Raw genomic sequence first — 20,143 nt, 5'->3', positions numbered from 1 at the left:
TAAACCCGCGTTCAATATGCATTTTCGACCGGCTGCCGCGAATCTATAAAAGGGACACTGTCCATTAGGGGTGAGGGATTTGGGGCCCGACCCTCATTCGGCAGATTTAGACACGTTGAGCTCGGGGATCGTTTCCAATTATTTCGCCTGTAAAAAACGAGCGAGCGAATTCGAGGAGGGCAATTATACGCGGGGCGCCGCGACGTGTAACGCGACGACTTAGAGTTTGCAATTAAACAGCAACAATTACACGGGGTAACTTTAGACTGTAATAACACAGAATAAAGGGTTGCTGGTGGCGGTGCCTAGCCTACCACCCTCCTGGTTAGAGGATGATTTACCGATCCAATTAGATATCTCTCTCTCTCTCTCTCTCTCTCTCTCTCTCTCTCTCTCCCTCCCTCCCGCCCCTCTGCTCGCGCCTACCAACACACGCGATAGGGCGTCGTGTGCACCGACGCCCCCACGACTCACCAACACAAACGACGACGCCAGAATTCGCGTCCCCTCGACGTTTCTTCGATCCTCTCGAGAAGACGTCCGGTCAAATTTAACGACCGCCCAGTTAATGCCCACGCCGACTACAAATTGGAGTCCGCCGACGTAATGTCGCCAGCTCGACAGTATGTACGAGTTCCCGTACAATATACAAATTCGAGAAACGCAAACATTTAAACGCTTTCCGGCAATTAGGGACACCTGAATTTATTATCGTTTTTAGTCAATTCTATTTTGATTATTATTTCTGGACTCTTTTCGTTATGCAACTTTGGCACCTTTCCATTTCAGTTTATACTTTATATACTTTATAATGTTCAAAATTGATGATTAGCATTTGAGAATTTCTGAAGCAATTGTTCAATGGCGTTAACAACTGATTTCAACGAGTTATTTGGATTAGTAATATTTATTTATTTATTTATATATTTATGTTATATATTTATTTGATGAATTCAACGCGGAATTCCTTTGTTACGCGACATGAAAAATTAAAATTATTAAAAGAATTAGTAGACTAGGACTAAGATGATTAAAATATTGAGATAAATAATTATGTATTTATTGCTCTCCAAATTATCCTCGAAAAGAAAACCGTAGAGCCTCTTTTCTAAACAGTTCAATCATTGAAAATTGAATAACACGAAACATAGAACTATGAACATTTTAGATTAATTTAAGTTTGAGACGAGTTTATTGCACAATATTGATTTAGAAAATATGTTACATTTCCTCAATTCTTAACTCTTTACTTATCGGAAGAATATTTCCTTTTAAATAATAGTTTCGAAAGAGTTTAATATTTTTATGGATAAAATTATTGTAGTTTTAGAATAATTTTAACTGGAACACACATAATACAGTATTTTACTCGAAAAGGAGTATGTCAACAGAAAGCGAGGAAAGACAAATGAAATGCTAATTTATTTATTTAATTTAAAACGAATGAAGTTTTTTAACATAATAAAAATATTTTTATAACTTGAGAGTACAGTAGCATTGAAATGCAATCTTTGGGTACAATAACAGTTCCACATAACGAATCAATTGCACAAACGATGCGCACACGAAATAATGAAAAAATACTTTAACAATATGATTACAGTAGCACGCTTTATCTGTCCCGATAAACGTGAGACAAATACGATATTGATGCGACTGACGCAAGACAGTTCAGCAAACATTGACAATTGACGAGCGAATCGTGAGTGCATATCCTCGAATATCACATATTGTCCCTTGCTGGAAAAATGACACGGAGAAAAGTGTAGGACCGATTCTCACCAACCCACCCATGGTAACGCCCTCACAAAAGTAGGCTAAACGCGTCTTCCTTATTGGCAGGAATGCCTTATTGGCACTTCCTATTAGCCTCAATTTATAGGAAACGAGGGACTCGGCCTGGCCGATTCTAAACAAACAACGCCTCTTGATTCCCGTCACCATCTCGCTCCACCGCGGCCTCTTCCTATCTCCTTCTATTTTATTTTCATCCCGGACTTTCGATTATTATTGGCTAAGTTACGCGCCAAACAAGAGACGTGATTAAATGCAGCGGCCAATCGATCCTCCTTGCTCCTGGCGTCGATTAGTTTATTGGTCTTCTTATTTACCAATAGAAGTAGGTTTCGTGAGTTATATGACAAATGGGGACTGCAAGCGTGCAGCTGAGGTGGATCGAGTGGGACACCCTCTTGCATCTCGACAGATATTATGCCATTTTGCCAACAAGGGACAGTACTCGCGCGTACAAGATCGAGGAATATAATTATGAAGGATCCGCAAAAACAACTTGATTCGAGTTAACGTGTTTTTGCATCGAATGCCCCGAGTGCCAGTAATCGTGATAAACAGTTGAATCGAGTATACTCAAACGTGCCATGGAAACACGTTTTCCTGTATAAATGAATCCTACGAGCGCAAATTTCTTCACGAGCATTTTCCGCTAAAGTCAGAAATTTCTAGCGGCATTTCAGCATGTAGCTCGCTAATTCGCGCAGCGAGCACTTCCCGCCTCGGATATCCTTTTTAATTCACTTTTTTACGGGCGGCAATCGAGAAAATTCGTCGCGTGATACTTCCAAAGGAAATTAAAGCGGGGACGTCGCGCGGCTGACGTTCGCCGAGGCATGGTCGCGAGAGCACGGTTCTGGTCTGGTCGTAGCGGCGGCTGCGTATGCAAATTTTATACAAGAAACCCGTGTCCCTTCAAAGAAAGGATTCACAGAGGACCGGTGAATGTTTTAGGTGGCGCTGGTCCCGGGCGCAGGGGGGGAAGGCATTACTCTGAGAACGTTACAACTGCACCGGCGCCGAACATGTCCTGTAAAGTGACTCTAATGGGGTCATGCATTGGCACCGGTTACTTTATTTATTTATTCGGAGCCGGTGCAGCTCCGGTGTCCGTTTTCCACGGGACACGGCGCCGTGCGATTTTTCCTCGGATTCCGTTACGTCCGCGCGAGTCCTTCCGGGTTTCGCAAAGCCGGTTGATCCTTGTTAAAGATTCAACCGAGTTATCCGAGTCCATGGACCACTCCTCCCCCGCTTCCCTCCCTCCCCCCTGTCTCTTTCTAGATTGAAATTTTCCGTGCGAACCGACGCAGTCCACCGTCCGAGCGAGATCTCCGCTCCTCTCTCTTTCCGTCTTCGGACGCCGCCGCGCGGTCAGTTAATATTTCAGCCTCGACGTTGTTGTGGGAACGCGCGTACACACAGCCTCCTGCAATCTAATTGGGAGTACAAGACGCGGCCGAAGGAACATCGTAGCTACTCCAGCGACCGACGAGTTACGGCGGAAACACGCCACCCTAAGGCTGACGCAATTTTTCCCATAATCAATCAGAAAACGCGATACGGAGATAGGTTTTAGCCAGTCGCACCGGCAACGCGGCCTCCGTTCCTTCTCCGGGCTGGTTGGATTGTTTTAACTGGACTTAAGTGGTGTCTCGTTTCGTTCGTCGCGTCGAGCAAAGTGGATTTAGCCTCCATGGCGAGACCGGTGGCAAAAAATTCTGCTGCACGTCATGCGAGCCGATTTCTTTTTATCTCTCGCGTATGTCATCACAGTAGCTAGAAATGCCCGATATGATACTAAACCTGAACGCTTGCGGATAATAATATTTTTTAAACATGTTCTGAAACAGTATGCTCCTATACCTTGAAATTGTTTCTGAGAAAGACATCCTATAATTTATTACATACGTAACTTATTACGTTTAGGTAGCGTACAAGTATCATTCTACTTGTAAGCTACCTAAATCATTCTCTTACGTTGTAATTTAATAGATAAATTCTTTAATATTTTAAATATGAATAGATCTGTCACGAGTTTATATTTAAGAGACTTTAAAAATATTATTCGATATTTTGCTAAATTTAGCCTGCACAGCTGGTTACTCACTACGTTGCATTAATTTAATGCATTTTATGTACATAACAGTGAGTCTTGTGATTAATGCAATATTTACCTTTCGACGTAAACAAAGAAGATATGCAATCCCAAATTACCGTGTTATATTATATTAGATACTAATAAATTAAAAATTATTTTGTACCGTGCTACAACCATTTGTAGAAGCGCCACAGTGTCACGTTGGTACGGTTTAATCCCTTGCACTACGATTCATTGCACAATTACATTGATTATAGAAAAATTATAGAAAATTTATATTTATTATATGGCAACCTTTACTTCAACGTTTAAATATTAATGGTAGATGGGTAGAATTTTACTTCTATATTTAGTAAAAGTGTTAAGAGTATTCTTTGTTAATTTAGTGTGCCGGCAGCGTAATCGTTAAAGTTAATCAATGATTAGCCGTCTGGCATCGTGACTAAGTAGCCGCCCTATTGATCTCAAATTCGCGTCATTCTTCTTAGCTCGAATGATCGAGGTTCTGCCGTAGCATGCTAACGTTTTCAGGAACGCGGAGCTTCCGTATCCTCCTCAGCGTGTTCGGTGATACGTTTTCCCTTCATCGCATCCTATGAAATCCTCGAAGCTACAAAAAAGGATCGAGATTACTAAGTGGAAACTCCGGACTATAAAAAGAGCGGTAAAAAACTTTCGTTTATTTGTCAGGTGTTTCCCGAACAATCCTACCGCTTGACAATACGTTGTCGGGAGTTTATTGTTGTACCGTAATAAAATACCACACAGCTGAACTTTTCGGCGCGGCTTGTTGATGGAATCGCTCGTTCATGATAGTTATTACGTTCGCGTGCACGACGCTTCGTATATTAACGTGTGTTATTCATTATACGAAGCGTACAGAGAGGACGCGTTACCGAAAGATAGACATTAGTTGAGCGAGTTTTGATAGAATGAAAATGGAAACGAAAGTGGAAAATCTGGGAGTGTGACTGGTCCGGTATCGTGCCGCGACAGACACCTACACCGGACGTGGGAATTAAAGGACCGGAGATCCGCGCGGCATTATTCACAGGATCATAATAGAAATTCTGGAACAAGTGCGCTCGTGCAACGCGATAATGCCGCTCGCCGCGCAATTATAGGAATATCTGTTTCGATCCAGACGGACACGGGGTACGCATTCGCAAGGATTGCTGCGCTAAATCTCCAACAGTTGATCTTATTATTATTCAAACATTGCTCCATCGGTTTTCACTTTTCGCTCGTTAGTAAATATTTTACGAATATTCGAATACTCTCCAGAAAAGTAGATAAATCCGTGCAATGAGTAACACTTTTGTGAGAAAAATGCGAAATTAGGGAAACCGGATGTTACCGTATTCTTCTTTTAAAATTAAGATTCTCCTTACATATTCTTTCGTTACTATTATGTATTTCGTCGTTGTAATTGTTACCATAACATCCTTCTTTATTTTATTATTATTATTAGCTATTATAACAATTATTGTTAAAACTACCAGATATAATTACCATTATGTTATCATCGTGTATTTTAATGCTGTTGATCGCGGCCAACGATAACGACTTGCAGAACCTCGATCGTTTCTAAAACTCTTTCCCCCGCCTACGCTATGACCATAGTTAACCCCCTTCAAAATGGCGATTCCCGACACTCTGAAAGAAGCAATCAGATTGTCCAAAAATAAAACAGGGAACCGAAAACCCAACGCATTTGAGTCGTTTGTTTTGGACATACTTTTATACATACAGAAGCTTGTTAACCCCTTGCCGTATTTTGACGAGTCTGGCTCGTTATAGAGATGTCTTTTAATATCTTGTTAAGTATAAATGTTATTCCGCGTGTTATTTTAAGCTTGAACAAAGTTCTGTCCTCTTGTCATTGGTATTTAACCATTTAAGTAAATGCAGACAAACGCAATAAATATTTCTCCTTTCCCTTCTAAGAAATTATTACAGTAGAAAAAGTGCTCATCCTTGTAATTATGAAGAAAATAGTACGGCAAGAGGTTAAGAGGATGTTTCCATGGTTTTGCTATGCTAAGAGAAAACTTGAAATTATTGATCTACATGACAATTCAAAGCGAAATTATTAGTTGAGATTACTAGGGATGACTAATTGGTGTACGACTGAAATTGTTGTTCTCATCTAAATATTCATTAATAGGTTCTTAACAGTTAATTGTCGATTCTCAAAAATTATGAAATCATCGCCGGTAGATGCTGTGTTAAAATATGTATCACAATTGCTGCAGAACCTCGATCATCTAGTCCTCGAAGATAAGGATTCTTCATGACCCAAATACATCTTGGAAGTAACCAGATCGATTTGAAGCCACCCATTTTCAAAACGATTTATTGAACTAATTACTAAAGAAAGACTTTACTAACGTAATTGAGTAATTGTTATATTATCCAGACGTTAATAATACTCTACTTAACCCAGATAATTGAAGTTCATTAACTGCAATTCTAACTATCAATCAACAAGTTTTATACATTTATAAGAGATTTGAGTAGATGAAATTTTAAACAATGAAAATGTCAAAAGAATTTAAGAACTGGTTTACATATCATACTCGATTTTATCATTAATTATTAAAGTAAATTACTAAGGTTAAAGCGTATGTATCTCTTCTTAAAGATATGATTATCTCTAAGAAAAATGATAATTTAATCATCAAATATAATTCAATCATTCCAATGTGCTCACTATACAGAGAACACATATCGTTTGCGCGTAATTCGCGTCGAGCGGAGAAACAAGCCCGCGAATAATTTAGCCACGGTTACGAGGTTAAAAACCGGAAGCAAAGAGCGGTGAGAATAGGCGCCGGAGAAACTGGTTGCAAATAGTCGGACACAGCAAATGGATTTGCGTGGTGGTTTAATTGATCGGCAATTGGCAAGGATAGCACCTTAAGAGGGGGAGACCGGTCATAGCGTGATCTCGGTTGGTTGACAGTCTCCAGGAATCAGCAGGTGATGGTCAGGTGAATAGCGCGAGGGAGAGTATCGGGGCACACAAGTATAGAAATCGCTAGTGTGGCTCAGAGAGAGAAAGAGAGGAGAGAAATAGTTGTGTGTGTGCGCGCGCGTGTGAATGAGAGAGAGAGAGAGAGAGTGAGAGAGAGGGGGGCGTTGGAAGAGTAGAGGGATGAGGATCAGAGTACAACGTCATTTAGCAGACGACGCGTATAATGGGGGAAACGAGCGAAACCCGGTATAAGCTATGCTCGCCGGCAACGCAACGGCCGCGTGCAACGCGATAATTCTATTTGCTGTACGATTATGAGAGTATCTACCTCGAACCAGACTCTGGCGCTCTCGTATTTCGCTCTCGCATTTCCTACCGGGATCAAAGCGGATGTGAGACCACTCGCGGACAGAAGCCCGATAATAATTATTTGTCCGACACGTTGCGATACGCTCGTTATCCGCGGCCCCTCTGCCCCCCTCTGCCCTCCCCCCTCTACCCCGCCCCCTGCCATTATACCTGCAGTGTTTTCCCTTCGGTGCTTTTTTTTTTCTATTTCGTTCGTCGCGACAATCAACCTATTATCGACGAGCCCCACCCACCCACCCCTTGACAGGTCCGCTCGTCGTCGGTTCGCTTTGCCGGAAGAATTGTTCGCGTGTTCCTTTTCGGTTTACTTTTAATTCGTGCGCCAGTTTCGGGGGATAACTTTTTAATCGCTCCTCGGAGGAACGAGAGTGGGAAGTGGATGTGTGAAATATTTTTTTTTTTTCGAAAGATGAATCGATTTGTTATATTTTAAATTGTATTTGAGTAAACAAGGTGAACGAGAGTCCGGTTGAAAAATCGCGATTGAATTGGGGAACAATTTGAGTTTCGCTTTGAAAAATTAAAAAAAATGTTGTTTATTGCAATGTTTTAATAACATTTTTTATATTAATATTGATATTAGAGAATATAATTTATATGACCGAGTAGTCAAATCAGCGTTGAAAATACAAATGAAATAAATTATTGTATTTGAGATCAATATTCATTTCTATGTTTGATAGTTGAATAAAACTTCAAACTACATGAGAAGTTATTAAACATCTAATTTTAAACCTTGAAATTGCTACTTAATAAGACATTCTATATTTTATTGTGCTATTTATTACCACTCTACCAGTACGCTACCTAATTTATTATCTTACGTAGTAATATTAAATTCAATAGATAAATTTTTTAATAATTTAAATATGAATAAATCGGCCATGAGTTTATCTTCAGGAGACTAAAAATGTTAGTACTGTCGACTCAAAGATTTGATAAATTCGGACTGTACAACTGGTTGCTCGCTACCTTGACATTTTAAAACCGTAGATAAGAAATTCGTTGTCTCATTCTACTTGTAATATATAATTCGTAATCCAAAACACAAGAATTTTTTAGTTTCGCATAATATAACAAACAACAAATTAGAAATAATTTCAGTGTCAGGATACTTTCCGTACCGTTTCTGAGATATGCTAATGCCAAGTTGAGAATAATTGAATATCACCTACAAAATTATTGACATTTCCTTACTTACCATACAACATATACGTGTCCATAAGCACATGATAATTTGACGAGATCTAACATCGTTATACGAGGCTATTAGGATTAAACACTTTTGTCGTGCGAAACTCTGTCTTGCCGCACTCCGCGCCGTCTGCCGGCAGCGCGCGCGCGGGCTGCCGGTTAATGATCAGATCGCGCTCGGCTGTCCGCGGGTCCGGGCGATCAACAAAGCTCTGCGACACTGGCTGTTTCTGTTTGCAGGTTTTGCGTAGGCGATCGATTCTACCTGAACGAGAACAAAATTCTCTGCGAGTACGATTACGAGGAGATGCTGGCGTTCGCCAATATGTCAGTACAAACACCCGCTTCGCTGGCGTACATCAAAAGGCAACTGCCCCCAACGCCGACGCCGCCAGGCCAGAACATGCATCCTGGTCACAATCCACAGCAACCTCATCAGGGACTTGGCCAGTCGGTGGGTCAACATAATCACGCGTCGAACGTAAGTTAAGAGAGGCAGAACGTTTGAAGCGTTTCACGCGGCGCCTGCATGAAATCGGCCGTGCTTTTGTCGTTGTCGTTGTCGTCGATGGCAGGAGCGCCTCGCGTTTTAATTGTACTATACCGAGACCTCTGCCCCGTCATCCTTTCTATCACCGATTATCCCCCATGTTTGTGATGCAAAACGCGCGCGTTCTTTGACGCTACCGTGCCTTCGTCGACCGTTGTCCTACCAGTTTCACGAGATGGATTAAGACGCTAATTGGAGTCGGTAGTTCATCGACTCCGCTCAAAACGAATACGCTATCAAGTCTGCATAATATCATTCTTCGATCCAATGGTCTCGATCGCTGGCTGTAATAGCAACCAGATATCAGTCTGGAAAATTACCAATCAGTTTGGACGTCCTTTTGATTACCCAATAGCGGGAAAGATATTGGAATTTCCAGTTTGATGTAGTAAAATTGACGGACAATCTTCAAACTATTTGAATGCGAGTAAAAAGATCGTTGAGCATGAATTACTATTACTATTATTATTATTATTATTATTATTATTCTGTATTTTACGAGCGTTATTAGCCTTTTAAAATACAGTTTAGACAGAGATGCATGAAGATCTAAAAGATATATCGAAGATGTCAGGAAGGTCACTTAGTTCGTTCGTAATTCCAGCCATTTTATTTGCACAATTTAGATCGCATAGCGAGATTCTGCTTCTATCAGCATGAATTAATTTGATGTAATTTAGTTTATCGAATGTCCGTTGCGCTCGTTCCCTTATGCATCTATTTTTGGTATCGTGTTTATGGAACTTGTTTTACCTGCTTTGATTTCTACCGTTAGCTTCCTCAACATGTTGGTTGCCGCGGGATAACCCGGCGTATTATACTGTCTTATTTCACATTATGGTTCTCGTAATAAATGGATGTAGTATGCACACGTTCGCATTGGTTATATGGAGCTTTAGAAATATTTATTTGCCACTAATGTAAGACATGCTGTTACAAAACCAATATCATCTATGAATTAACAATGTTTTCAGTTAACTCACAAAGACAGGCAACAAAATCACGTCTATAGGGTGATTTAACTATAAAACATTGTTTTGAAGAATTAGAACAATTTTATTCGCTTATTTGTTACGTGTAATGCCTTAGTGTAAAATAAGTTCTTGGAAATATGTGTTTGTAAATAAGTATGTTGCGGGATTCGTTGATAAAAAAAATTAAGAGAAGTCAAGAGCAACCAATATGTAATTGTAACTATCGTTTTGTTCCCTTTAAAATTTTGGTCCAGTCAATGTCTTCGATAGGTATAGTACATTTCAACACGTTGGCAATTGTGTCACTGCAAATACGTGACCGAATTCGTTGGTTTGTTATAATAGTCTGCCGAATGCAATAAATTCTAGCAATTAACTAATAGCAATAATAGCTTCAATATCTTAAAATTAATAGAAAAAGATGCATTATTTGATAATGATGAATTTGACAGTGAAGAATCTTGAAGTAAAGGGTTTTTCATTAAGAATGCTACAATAATGACTTATTTATATCAGCTTGATACAGATTTAATATCGTTCCCATTTCTGAAGCGGTCAGAAATTAATTGCTATTATAATAATTAACGAGACGGTTAACAAGTTTGCAAGAAATGTCTTCAAAAATATTTTTCAAAAAATTGCTGAACAAAGATTAGAGTTTTTATAAACGCTTTCGATACAGCTGTTGAAGTGGTCCATCATTCGAGGTTTAATGATAAAGTACGATATTGTTAAAATATTCACCACAGCTAAGTTCAATGTTGATTCAAAGTCCTCTAAATGTTGCAAGTCATTGGTAACAAACCAAAGAAAAAGAAAATAAAATAAGAAATGATTCACCACAGAACAATTTTTTAATCTTTTCACTAGTTCGATTATTATATCGAGCATGACAGTTACAATAACCATACATTGGATGACACGGTCGCAAAGTGTTTACCACTTGACGAGAAATTACATAACAATTTTCAGTCATTTGCAAAGGTCGTTCAAATATAGAGTGGCGGACATATACTTTGTGCAGATTTAAAATATACTTAGGTCAGCTTTAGGACATTTTTAGGACACATTTAGAGTAGTTTTACGGTAGAATTACAGCATTATTATGACAATTTTTAGATTAGTTTTAGGGGAGGCTTAGGCTGGTTTTAGGGTAGTTTTAGGGCACTATAAGGACACTTCTGAGCACTTTTATGGTAGAATTAGAGCATTATTATGACAATTTTTAGATTAGTTTTAGGGGAGCCTTAAGCTAGTTTTAAGGTAGTTTTAGAGCTATTTTAAGGTAGTTTTAGGGTAGTTTTGGCGTAATTTCTAAAACTACCCTAAAACTTCCTACAACTTTTCTAGAACTACACCAAACTGCTTGAAAGTTGCCTTAAAACTGCTCTAAATCTGTCCTAAAACTTTCAGGATTCGATCCAAATTCGAGAAATGTTGTCAACTTCCAAAAATTGCAATTAAATTTTATATACTTTCTTCATGTATACATGCACAGTTAGTAATATTTAATTTCACTAACTCTGCGTAAGTATATGTCCATTACTGTATGTTCTTTCATAAACACGTGATGGAACGTAAGAAATCATCACTCTCAAAAGAAAGATAGAAAGAAATGTCAAATACTTACGTAGAAGCGCAATAAAAGATGTAGCTGCCTTACTGAAAAACCCTTTAGCATCCACTCCGTTTTCTATGAAATTCTTCGTAAAAGTATCAAGTTGCTTAAAGATCAATAAGCTTTTCCTTTTGTTTTTATCTTTCGTGACGTAAGATCTTTGCCGATTGTCAGCCAACGTGTTACTAGTAATTTCCATTTTCGTTCCCGCCCTTTTCCAAGAGTTGTAGTAAGAGAGATGAATTAACGGCTGCAGGGGCAGATGTCGGGGAGCACGCCGACAGCGAACGGCGGGACGGCCATAGGCGTGGGCGGTCCGAGGGCTCCCGGTGACATGAACAACAACGGGCTGTCCGGTCCCGCTCTGGGCCCGGTGAAACCTCCGCCGATGTCCGTGCAGGCGTCGACCAGCTGAAACGAGCTGTCGCCTCCCTTGAAGAAGCTCAGGTGTCTCAGCGGTTACTAAAGCTGCCCGGCGGACCGAAGCTAAGGACGTTGACGACGATGGAGCGGAGAACGGAAAGTAGCGAGCGAACGAGAGGAAACGAGGCAGACAAAGACGGAGGGTACGAGAGAGTGAGTGTGAGAAAAAGATAGAGAGAGAGAGAGAGAGGGAGAGGGGGAGGGAGAATGAGAAAGAGAGAAACTCGCCCATCGCGAGTAAACTAGAATGGAATCAGAAGGGAAGGATCGCGAGGATCGCGATTCCTTGCGAAACCGAGGAGAAAATGAGAGCCGACTTTCGGCGAAGTTGAACGCCACAGGTCGCATCGAACGTTTCTACGAGACTTTGTCGAAAGGCTCGGGATTAATCACTGTGATCGCGAAGAATGTGAACAAATTTAACGGAGGATTTGTTGATTAAATTAGGCCCGTAAGATCATATTTGGACGTGTACACACAGAGAGAGACACACTGACAGACGTGTACGCACACGCACCTTACACAAACACTTATACTACACCTCCGCATGTACAGACAGAACGCGTCTTGTAATATATGATACCGACGTGTAATGATAAGATAGACGATTCATGTAAGATATATTTCTAGCGTGGAGCGGTGCGAGTGATCAGATGCGTATATGTGCACAAGAGAGAACGAGAGTGAGAGAGAGAAAGAGAGGGAGAGAAAGAGCGAGAGAGAACGTGTTTGCGAACGTAGCAGAGTCCCCCTGTAAATAAATATCCGAGATCGTCGACTCTGCAACCCCGAGAGACTATCAGTATACGCAGACCAATCGGTGATTTTTAAACGGTATTCGTGATTCGTCGCTATTCGACGCAGTAGCTAATCGAGCGGGCGAATAGAGGAGGATCCGAGATCGAGACGAAACAGAGATACGTCGAGATGACGAGGGATCGATTACCGGACGCTTTTTGAACGACCGTGGCGAACGTGCGAATCGTTGAGTCAATGTTAAGTCCTATTTGTTCTTCGACTATCAGATTAGCGTTTCGCGATCGTTAAGAGTGTTTGCTCTATCGTTCGGTACGATCCGAGACGCGATCCGTAGCGCGCGCAGTGTTCTCGATTAGGCGAATACGACGAATCCTGAAGGGTCTCCGAATCGCGGTATACGAGCCGAAAACGAGGCGCAATTGTTCAAGACGGTTGATACCAAAGATTAACGATAGAAGAGTTTCGATGCTCGCTCGCAGGCAGACGGGCGACTCGAGGCATCCGGACTTCGGCGAACTCGCGGAACGGCCGGCGATTTCGACGAGTCTGCTCGGAGCGAACCGAATCGGCCGATCGAGGAGGGTGCGCGAGAAGTTCGTTAGGTCAGCTCAGCCCATTGATCTCGAACGGCCGATTAATTCCGCTTCCGAATCGCGGCCTATCATCGGGATCGCGTCGTTTCCCGCTCGACGCTTCGAGTCGGGCGCGCAGCCGACTTGTTCGCGTTGAAACGTCTGCCGGACGAGAGGGGCTTAGTCGCGGCTTTACGCTTTAATGCCAAAAACAGGCTGAAGAAGAAGAGGCGAACGGAGACGAGGGCGACACTATACCAAATCACGGCTGAGATGAACGAAGAACGAGAAGCGCGCTGATGCCAGATCCGGCCCGCGTCGATCGACGAAACGTGAATCGCGCACGACGATCCTGGAAAACTTCCCTGGCCGTGGAGACTAGTTGCGTTCTCTTTCCTCCGCCCTCCGAAAATGATCTCACGCCCGTCGTAGCTGCGGGTCACGGAACTTTTCCATGGATCGCGGGACGATCCCGTCAGTTGTAAATTATTCTGGATCGCGAGCAAAATTTGAAACCATCGTATCGATTAAGTACAAAGACGTTACGGAGAGATAGGTGGAGACAGACGGAGAGAAAAAGCGCGACAGGGAGAACGAGAGAGCGAGAGTGAGAGTGAGAGAGAGTGCGCGCGTGTGTAAGTGCGAATAAGCGAGAGTAAAAGTGAGAAAAAAAAAGCTGCGTTGCACCAGCTGTGAGATACAGAAAGAGAGAAAAGAAACAACTGTCGCTATACGACGTGAAGAGATGCGAACTCTTTCCTCTTTTTTTATCAATCTGTATATAAATATCATTTATTAGCGCACTAATAACGTATTTACGGATCGCCTCGTTAGAGGCCGCCCCATTACTACCGAGAAAATATAACATTCTTATAAACACAAAAACATGCTGCCTTTGAACCGCATCATCTCTCTCACTTCCAGGGACCGAGCCAGCTAAGGAGACCAACGACGACGGGCGTACGTCGCGCGCCAGGTTTGTCTGTTTCTACTTTATTTATGGACCTTATCCCGACATTAGCCAGATCCTCCCGCGTCTTATTCGATGGAACCCGGTCGCCGTTTGCCGCAGGAGAATCGACGAGACGCAAAATCGTGTCGCGCCGCGAGATCCGCTGATTTGTGGGGGGCCGTATTGTCCGCATGCTACAGGGAAATATCCAGAACCGAGCCGGCACGTTCCAACGAGGGGCGGGATATCGCTGGGCTCGGTTGGCAGGGAAAGGGGTGAGGGAGAAACAGCCAGGGGGAGGCAACACGATTTCCCTAATGCCTTCCAGCCCACGGAGTTGAATGTTATTATGCACGGTGAAGACTTTATAATAGGACGTTGAAACTCTTTAAAACTCGCGATCCCGTTCTGCTTCGCTCCGCTTTGCTCCGCTCGTCGCGCACACCAAATTCCACCCTTGTGTCGTTTGTCCCTGAAAATTCTCGGCGAACGGTCTGATTTAAACAATTCCAAACGCTCGCTGGAAATTTCGGTGCGACAAATTTTTCAGTGAGACGCGTCGCCCGAACAGATATGTACATTTGTACAGTTAATCATTAACGGAGGACGAAACGATTGAGAAGTTAAAAATATTTTAAACGGACATGGTTTTTCATGCTTTGACGATGACTTATCTCGGCTTGTTAAATATATTATAATTCACGAAGTGAACATCAAATGATCATGGAGAACTTGATGCGAATAGATAAATTTCTCTGTAGAAATATGTATTAACAATTGTAAGGTTTATTTTTGCATTATTACCGCGATAATCTATTTTATTAATTTTAATATGACTATTTTCATGGGGTTATTATCTATTTCCTAATTATTTCCTACGTGTCTATGAAATATTGAATACTGTTGAACTTTTCCTTCAAATATTCGAAGACAATGTTATTAATTGTGAATAACAAAATATTTTTTTGGGAACTGTAGGATCTGTGAAAAAATCGTGTAAAGAAAAGTAATTTACTATTGGTTTTTGATACTGAACTGAATTTTTGAAATTGTTAAATTTTACATATTGATTACTTCACACTATACATAATTAATTCATTATGTTTCACAGTATATTTATTGAAATTTGCAGTTACCAAGAAAACGTATGATAATTTGTCTCGTTACACAGACTTTTTCACCTATTACATTTAGAAGTAACAATTAATGCGATATGCATGTTAGTTTCCATTTTCAGTGGTGCCGGCACTTTTATCGATTTGCGGTTGGAGAATGCTCAAATATAAGTAAAAAGGCACATCAATTTTTCATTAAAGCGGTCTGAAACTGGTACTTACTATCAACGTATAACTAAATATGTAGCGTGTTCGTCTATTATTCACTGATCCTACTTCATCTAAATATACGATATTGCTACTTCTTAACAACCTGTCCGAATCAATCGTTGAATATTTAACATAAAAATCGGCCAGACTCCTTAACCCGTCTGCAGTCGTCAATATTCATAGACCGCGGATATTCAAAATAAGCTTCCTCGGAAATGCTGTCTCGAACGAAGAAATACCATTAATTCTTCCAATTAGTTTATCCGTACAGTGACTCACTCGATTCGTAGTCTGTCACATATGAATGGCACTAATTTTTGACCAATCTTTAAAATTCATTCAAATAAACTTAATTTGATTAGGATGTTTCGGATGCGAAAGTATTGGCGGAACATTATTTCAATATCGTTCGTTATGATAAATTTTGACTCTATAGCTTGGGTTCAATTAATTAAATTATATTTACTTTGTGAATATTAATCATTGATTTTTGGCTCTGTATGTGTTCAAACATCGGCCAAAATTTTTGAAAATGTGACGTCACTACGGTCCTAAAGCACTTGATTATAACACGCGTTATTATGTAGTTGTTATAATTAAGCGCTAATGTATTATTTTGTAGCTATACTATGATAAACAAAACCACAGGAACATTTTCGTAATGTTATGACCGTTAATCACTGTCGTAATCGCCCAAAGTTACGTTCTAATGATCCGTTCCAGTGTAATCAGCAGTTCACGTTTACACATCATAATTTTATTATAGGGCAATGAAGTTGGTTACCAGGGGGGAGCAATTGCTGTGCCTTTGGTTTGTTCTCGGGCAAAATTAACTTGATATTTAATCAAAATAAAAATTCTATTAGGAAATAAAATGAAAGACTACAAAATCTAGTATATCTCATTAGATAAATAATAAATTAATTATGTCCGAAAAAAACAGACACAGCAATTGGTTACTCTACAGTAACCGACTACCTTATCATAGAATTTAAATATGTAAACATGAACTGCAAATTACACTGGAATAACACGTTATACAAGAAACCGTGTTGTGCGGAAGCGGTGGTCGTAAAATTTGTCGGGCACTACAGGAATTCGCGTTCTAGGAACTGAAGTGTGCTGTAGTTTTAACCCGACAGTGCGCAATTGTTTTTTAGAAAAAATAAAAAGATTGTGCATAAAAAACATCTATTTAAGCATGAAAGAATAAAATAAATATTTTATTATTTTTAATACTTATGTTTTTATTCATATATAAATCACTGCGCATTGGTATATACAATATATTCATTTCTTATATTTTATTTCACACATAGTGAGTGCGTATGCGTATACTATATAATAGAAAGATTAAGTTTACCTTAATCAGTAATTACTAAATATTTCAGTTTCAAATTGGAGCAGACACGAATAACAGTCCGTCGCAAAAATCTTAACGACAATTAATTAGAACACTATTCCAATACTACTATTATTAATACCACGGCAACTAAGATCTTAACAACAACAAATAATTATTTTCAATGTCGCTATCACTTTTTTTTTATAATGTACATGTTTATTTCTGTTAAAAACAGCGCATAAACAGTTGTCTATGCTGTGTGTAATAAAATATCAAAGAAAAAAAATGTGTTTGATACATATACGTGTATCAGCGCGCATTGTCGGGTTAATATCAATTTACCGAGATACCAGCTCAAAGGTTGTAAGCAATAAAATTCTCGAAATGCTGGACACTGTAAAACGTAGAAGCACGCGGCTGTAACAAATATCATCGTTGTCGACTGATCGTTCCCGGTATCAAGGATCTCGGCTAACGGGGCGCGTGCTCGTTGTGCCGAGCAGGTCCCACCCCCATTTCGCGCGAGCGGGGATCGCTGTCGGTGGGCGCGCGCATAAATTAATCGGTCAGCACGCGAACGGGCGCCTGAAAGGTAACGCGAATCTGAATCGCTGTTTGCTTCGGTTCAACCGCCCGCTTTGTTGACCCGGCTCGCATTAATCACCTCGTGGCGGCGGGGGTCGCGGAGAAAGCGGGGCCGCGGGGCCGCGGAGCCGGTCGGGGGCTGGCAGGAACGCGGACCGAGTAGGGGAAAGAAAAGCAGAACCCCTTAAAATAATCTGGCTCGAAATGAAATCAGCCAAGGCAATTTCCAGCCCCTGTACCCAACGGTGATGTTAACAGCGCCGGCGGTTTTATCCACCCACTCCGGCCGTCCCTGATTCCAGCGCGGTGCAACCGACAAATGACGACGCGGCAACCCCCTTGCGGCGGCTCACGGAATTAAAGATCCCGAGATAAGGGTGTCATCCTTCGCTATGCATTATGTGTTCGGCAAAAAGCTCGCCCTCGGGCTATCCTGACGCCGACTCGTCTCTCTTCCTCGTTCGCGCCGTCTCTTTCTGCCTCCTCTCAATTTCCCTTTTGGTATCCCACCCCCTCACCCCCTCCCCTTCTCTCTCTCTCTCTCTCGCTTTCTCTTTATGTATCTCGCTATCTTGCTCTCTGTTTCCTATGCGCGCACCCATCTACTCCTCTTCGAGCCTGTTCCGTCGGAGGAGCTTCCAATTAATCTCCCTTGTACCTTTTTCCCACCCCGTAGAAGATACCTCGCCATTTGACCAACTCTATCGGCGTCGCGAAGCCCTTGACATGTGTCAGGCTGCTTTTGTTCGATCTGTCCATCGGCTGCAGCAGCACACTGCGACGGAACAACTCGGTAAGTCGGATCGGTTCTTTCGGGGCTGATCGAAATTCCTCCGAAAACGATCGATTCTATCAGGTCGATTCGCGTTACAAGACTTGGCAGAACCTCGCTGTAGCGCATCACGTTTTATACGGCAATTGGTTTCTGGTCAATCGATGCCATTAGATACCCGATGCGAAAGGAAGAGTGACAATTGACATTTACACACAAATGGATTTTAATATTGTATCACGTGAAACTTTCATTAAGAAATCTTTTAAAACCTGTATTTTTGGTTTCACTAAAGGATGATAAACGCGGAATATTCTACGAAAAGAAATGTGTAAAAACAGTGTAGTTGTTTATAACGTTTAACGTTTGATACTGGTGAACCTACTTGGTAGTGCCTACTGTTGAAAAGTACGAACGTTATAAATATTCTTTCTGTTGAAGATACAATCTATACAATTTTAAAACTAAAACAATTCGGAGAAAGACGAACTAAGAAGTAATTTGTCCGAATAGTCAAATATCTTCTTAGTTACAGTGCTACAACATCGTACAGGTAGAATGCGAAATATGTCGTTCCGAAACCGAGTTCAAGTGTCGTAGATTCACATAATCGACGTTCCACCGTATTCTATAAGCTCGGCTAGATCTGTGACACGATCGACGACATCCGGATTGAATGGAAACGATGTTCAAAAGCGCGTGCATTGTTTCGTTCGACGATCGGAGGGGTCGCGAACTGGAGGTAGACAAGAGTTCGAGGACCCGCTCGAAAGGAGCGAGCGTGTCCTTTTCAAACGGCCGTGTAAAGTAACTCATGAAAGCAACGGGGTGTACAGAGCGCGGGCCGTTATGATCCGGACATCCTTTTCGGTCGAGGCGAATAGAAGTTCGACCACCGTGTACGCTCGTATTTCATGTTTTATCGCTCGAAAACGTCGAGGGTGGGCCACGTCGGTCGTGCTCGACAAACCGCGCGCACGAAAAGCACGGGAGACGGCCGCGAGAAGTTTGAAGGAGAATAGGCCGAGGCGCTCTCCTCCGTGGCGGATAAGCTAGGACGCCTAGATGGAGCTTCGGGCCGTCGACCGTACCGATTGTGCGTAAATTCGAAGAGGGTGTCTACGAAGAAATGCACCTCGATCAGCTAGGCAGTGCGCAGTTTTTAGAGATTTTTATTGTTTTCAACGATTTTTATTTTTCACAGCAGATGCGTTATCGCTCGAACTTCAAGGTTCATTTATGTTAGCTTTTCGGCAGGGACTTGATAATTATATTTCTTCGTTGTTTAATTGATAGTTGTGTACATAAACTAATAAATTTAGAGAAATATTAAAGAATTCATTAATTTTATTCCTTAATTATTTTAATTGATGTGTTCACGAGGAATCTGTTGAAGTAGTCGTTCTCTTCGCGGAAGCAACGAAGCTCAAGAGCAAGGACTCGTTAATTAAATTTCCAAGCAATCTAATTAATAATTGTGTCCATGCCGGATCACTCGAGATAGTGGATCTCTTCGTTCAATGAGCAAATCTTTCGAACAAGAATTCGTTAATTACAATTTCCTACCATTTAATTGATAGTTTTGTTCAGTGATATTAATTCCTCTTTAAAAATAATAACGATCAGAAAATACACAATAAATTGTCGCATGTCTTCGCGATTAAAATATGTATATCAGGTGGAAATTCGAAAATCATTTGCTAGATTAATTTCCGTATTTAACCCATTTGTTGGAATTTTAAAATGTATTCGCAATCAGCAATGCAGTTTCTGCATGTATTGTCCAATGTTCGTACAATATATAATATATAAAATCGAAGAAAAAATTAAAATATA

General features: G+C 41.1%; 1 protein-coding gene across 3 annotated transcripts in view; it reads left to right on the top strand.

Moving 5' to 3' along the window:
* The window catches only part of LOC144476230 (LIM domain only protein 3), a 107,054-nt gene extending 92,851 nt beyond the window's left edge, over positions 1–14,203 (top strand). For all 3 annotated transcript variants that reach the window (XM_078192915.1, XM_078192916.1, XM_078192914.1), the window contains 2 exons: positions 8,673–8,913; positions 11,831–14,203. In XM_078192915.1, the coding sequence (XP_078049041.1) occupies positions 8,673–8,913; positions 11,831–11,989 (400 nt within the window). In that variant the 3' untranslated portion in view covers positions 11,990–14,203. The remainder of the gene's footprint in view (positions 1–8,672; positions 8,914–11,830) is intronic.
* The last annotated feature ends 5,940 nt before the right edge of the window (positions 14,204–20,143 follow it).

This window comes from Augochlora pura, chromosome 10 (genome assembly GCF_028453695.1).
Source record: "Augochlora pura isolate Apur16 chromosome 10, APUR_v2.2.1, whole genome shotgun sequence".
NCBI lineage: Eukaryota > Metazoa > Arthropoda > Insecta > Hymenoptera > Halictidae > Augochlora > Augochlora pura.
Note: the sequence above shows the minus strand (reverse complement) of the source record. Positions and strands in the feature narration are given on the sequence as shown.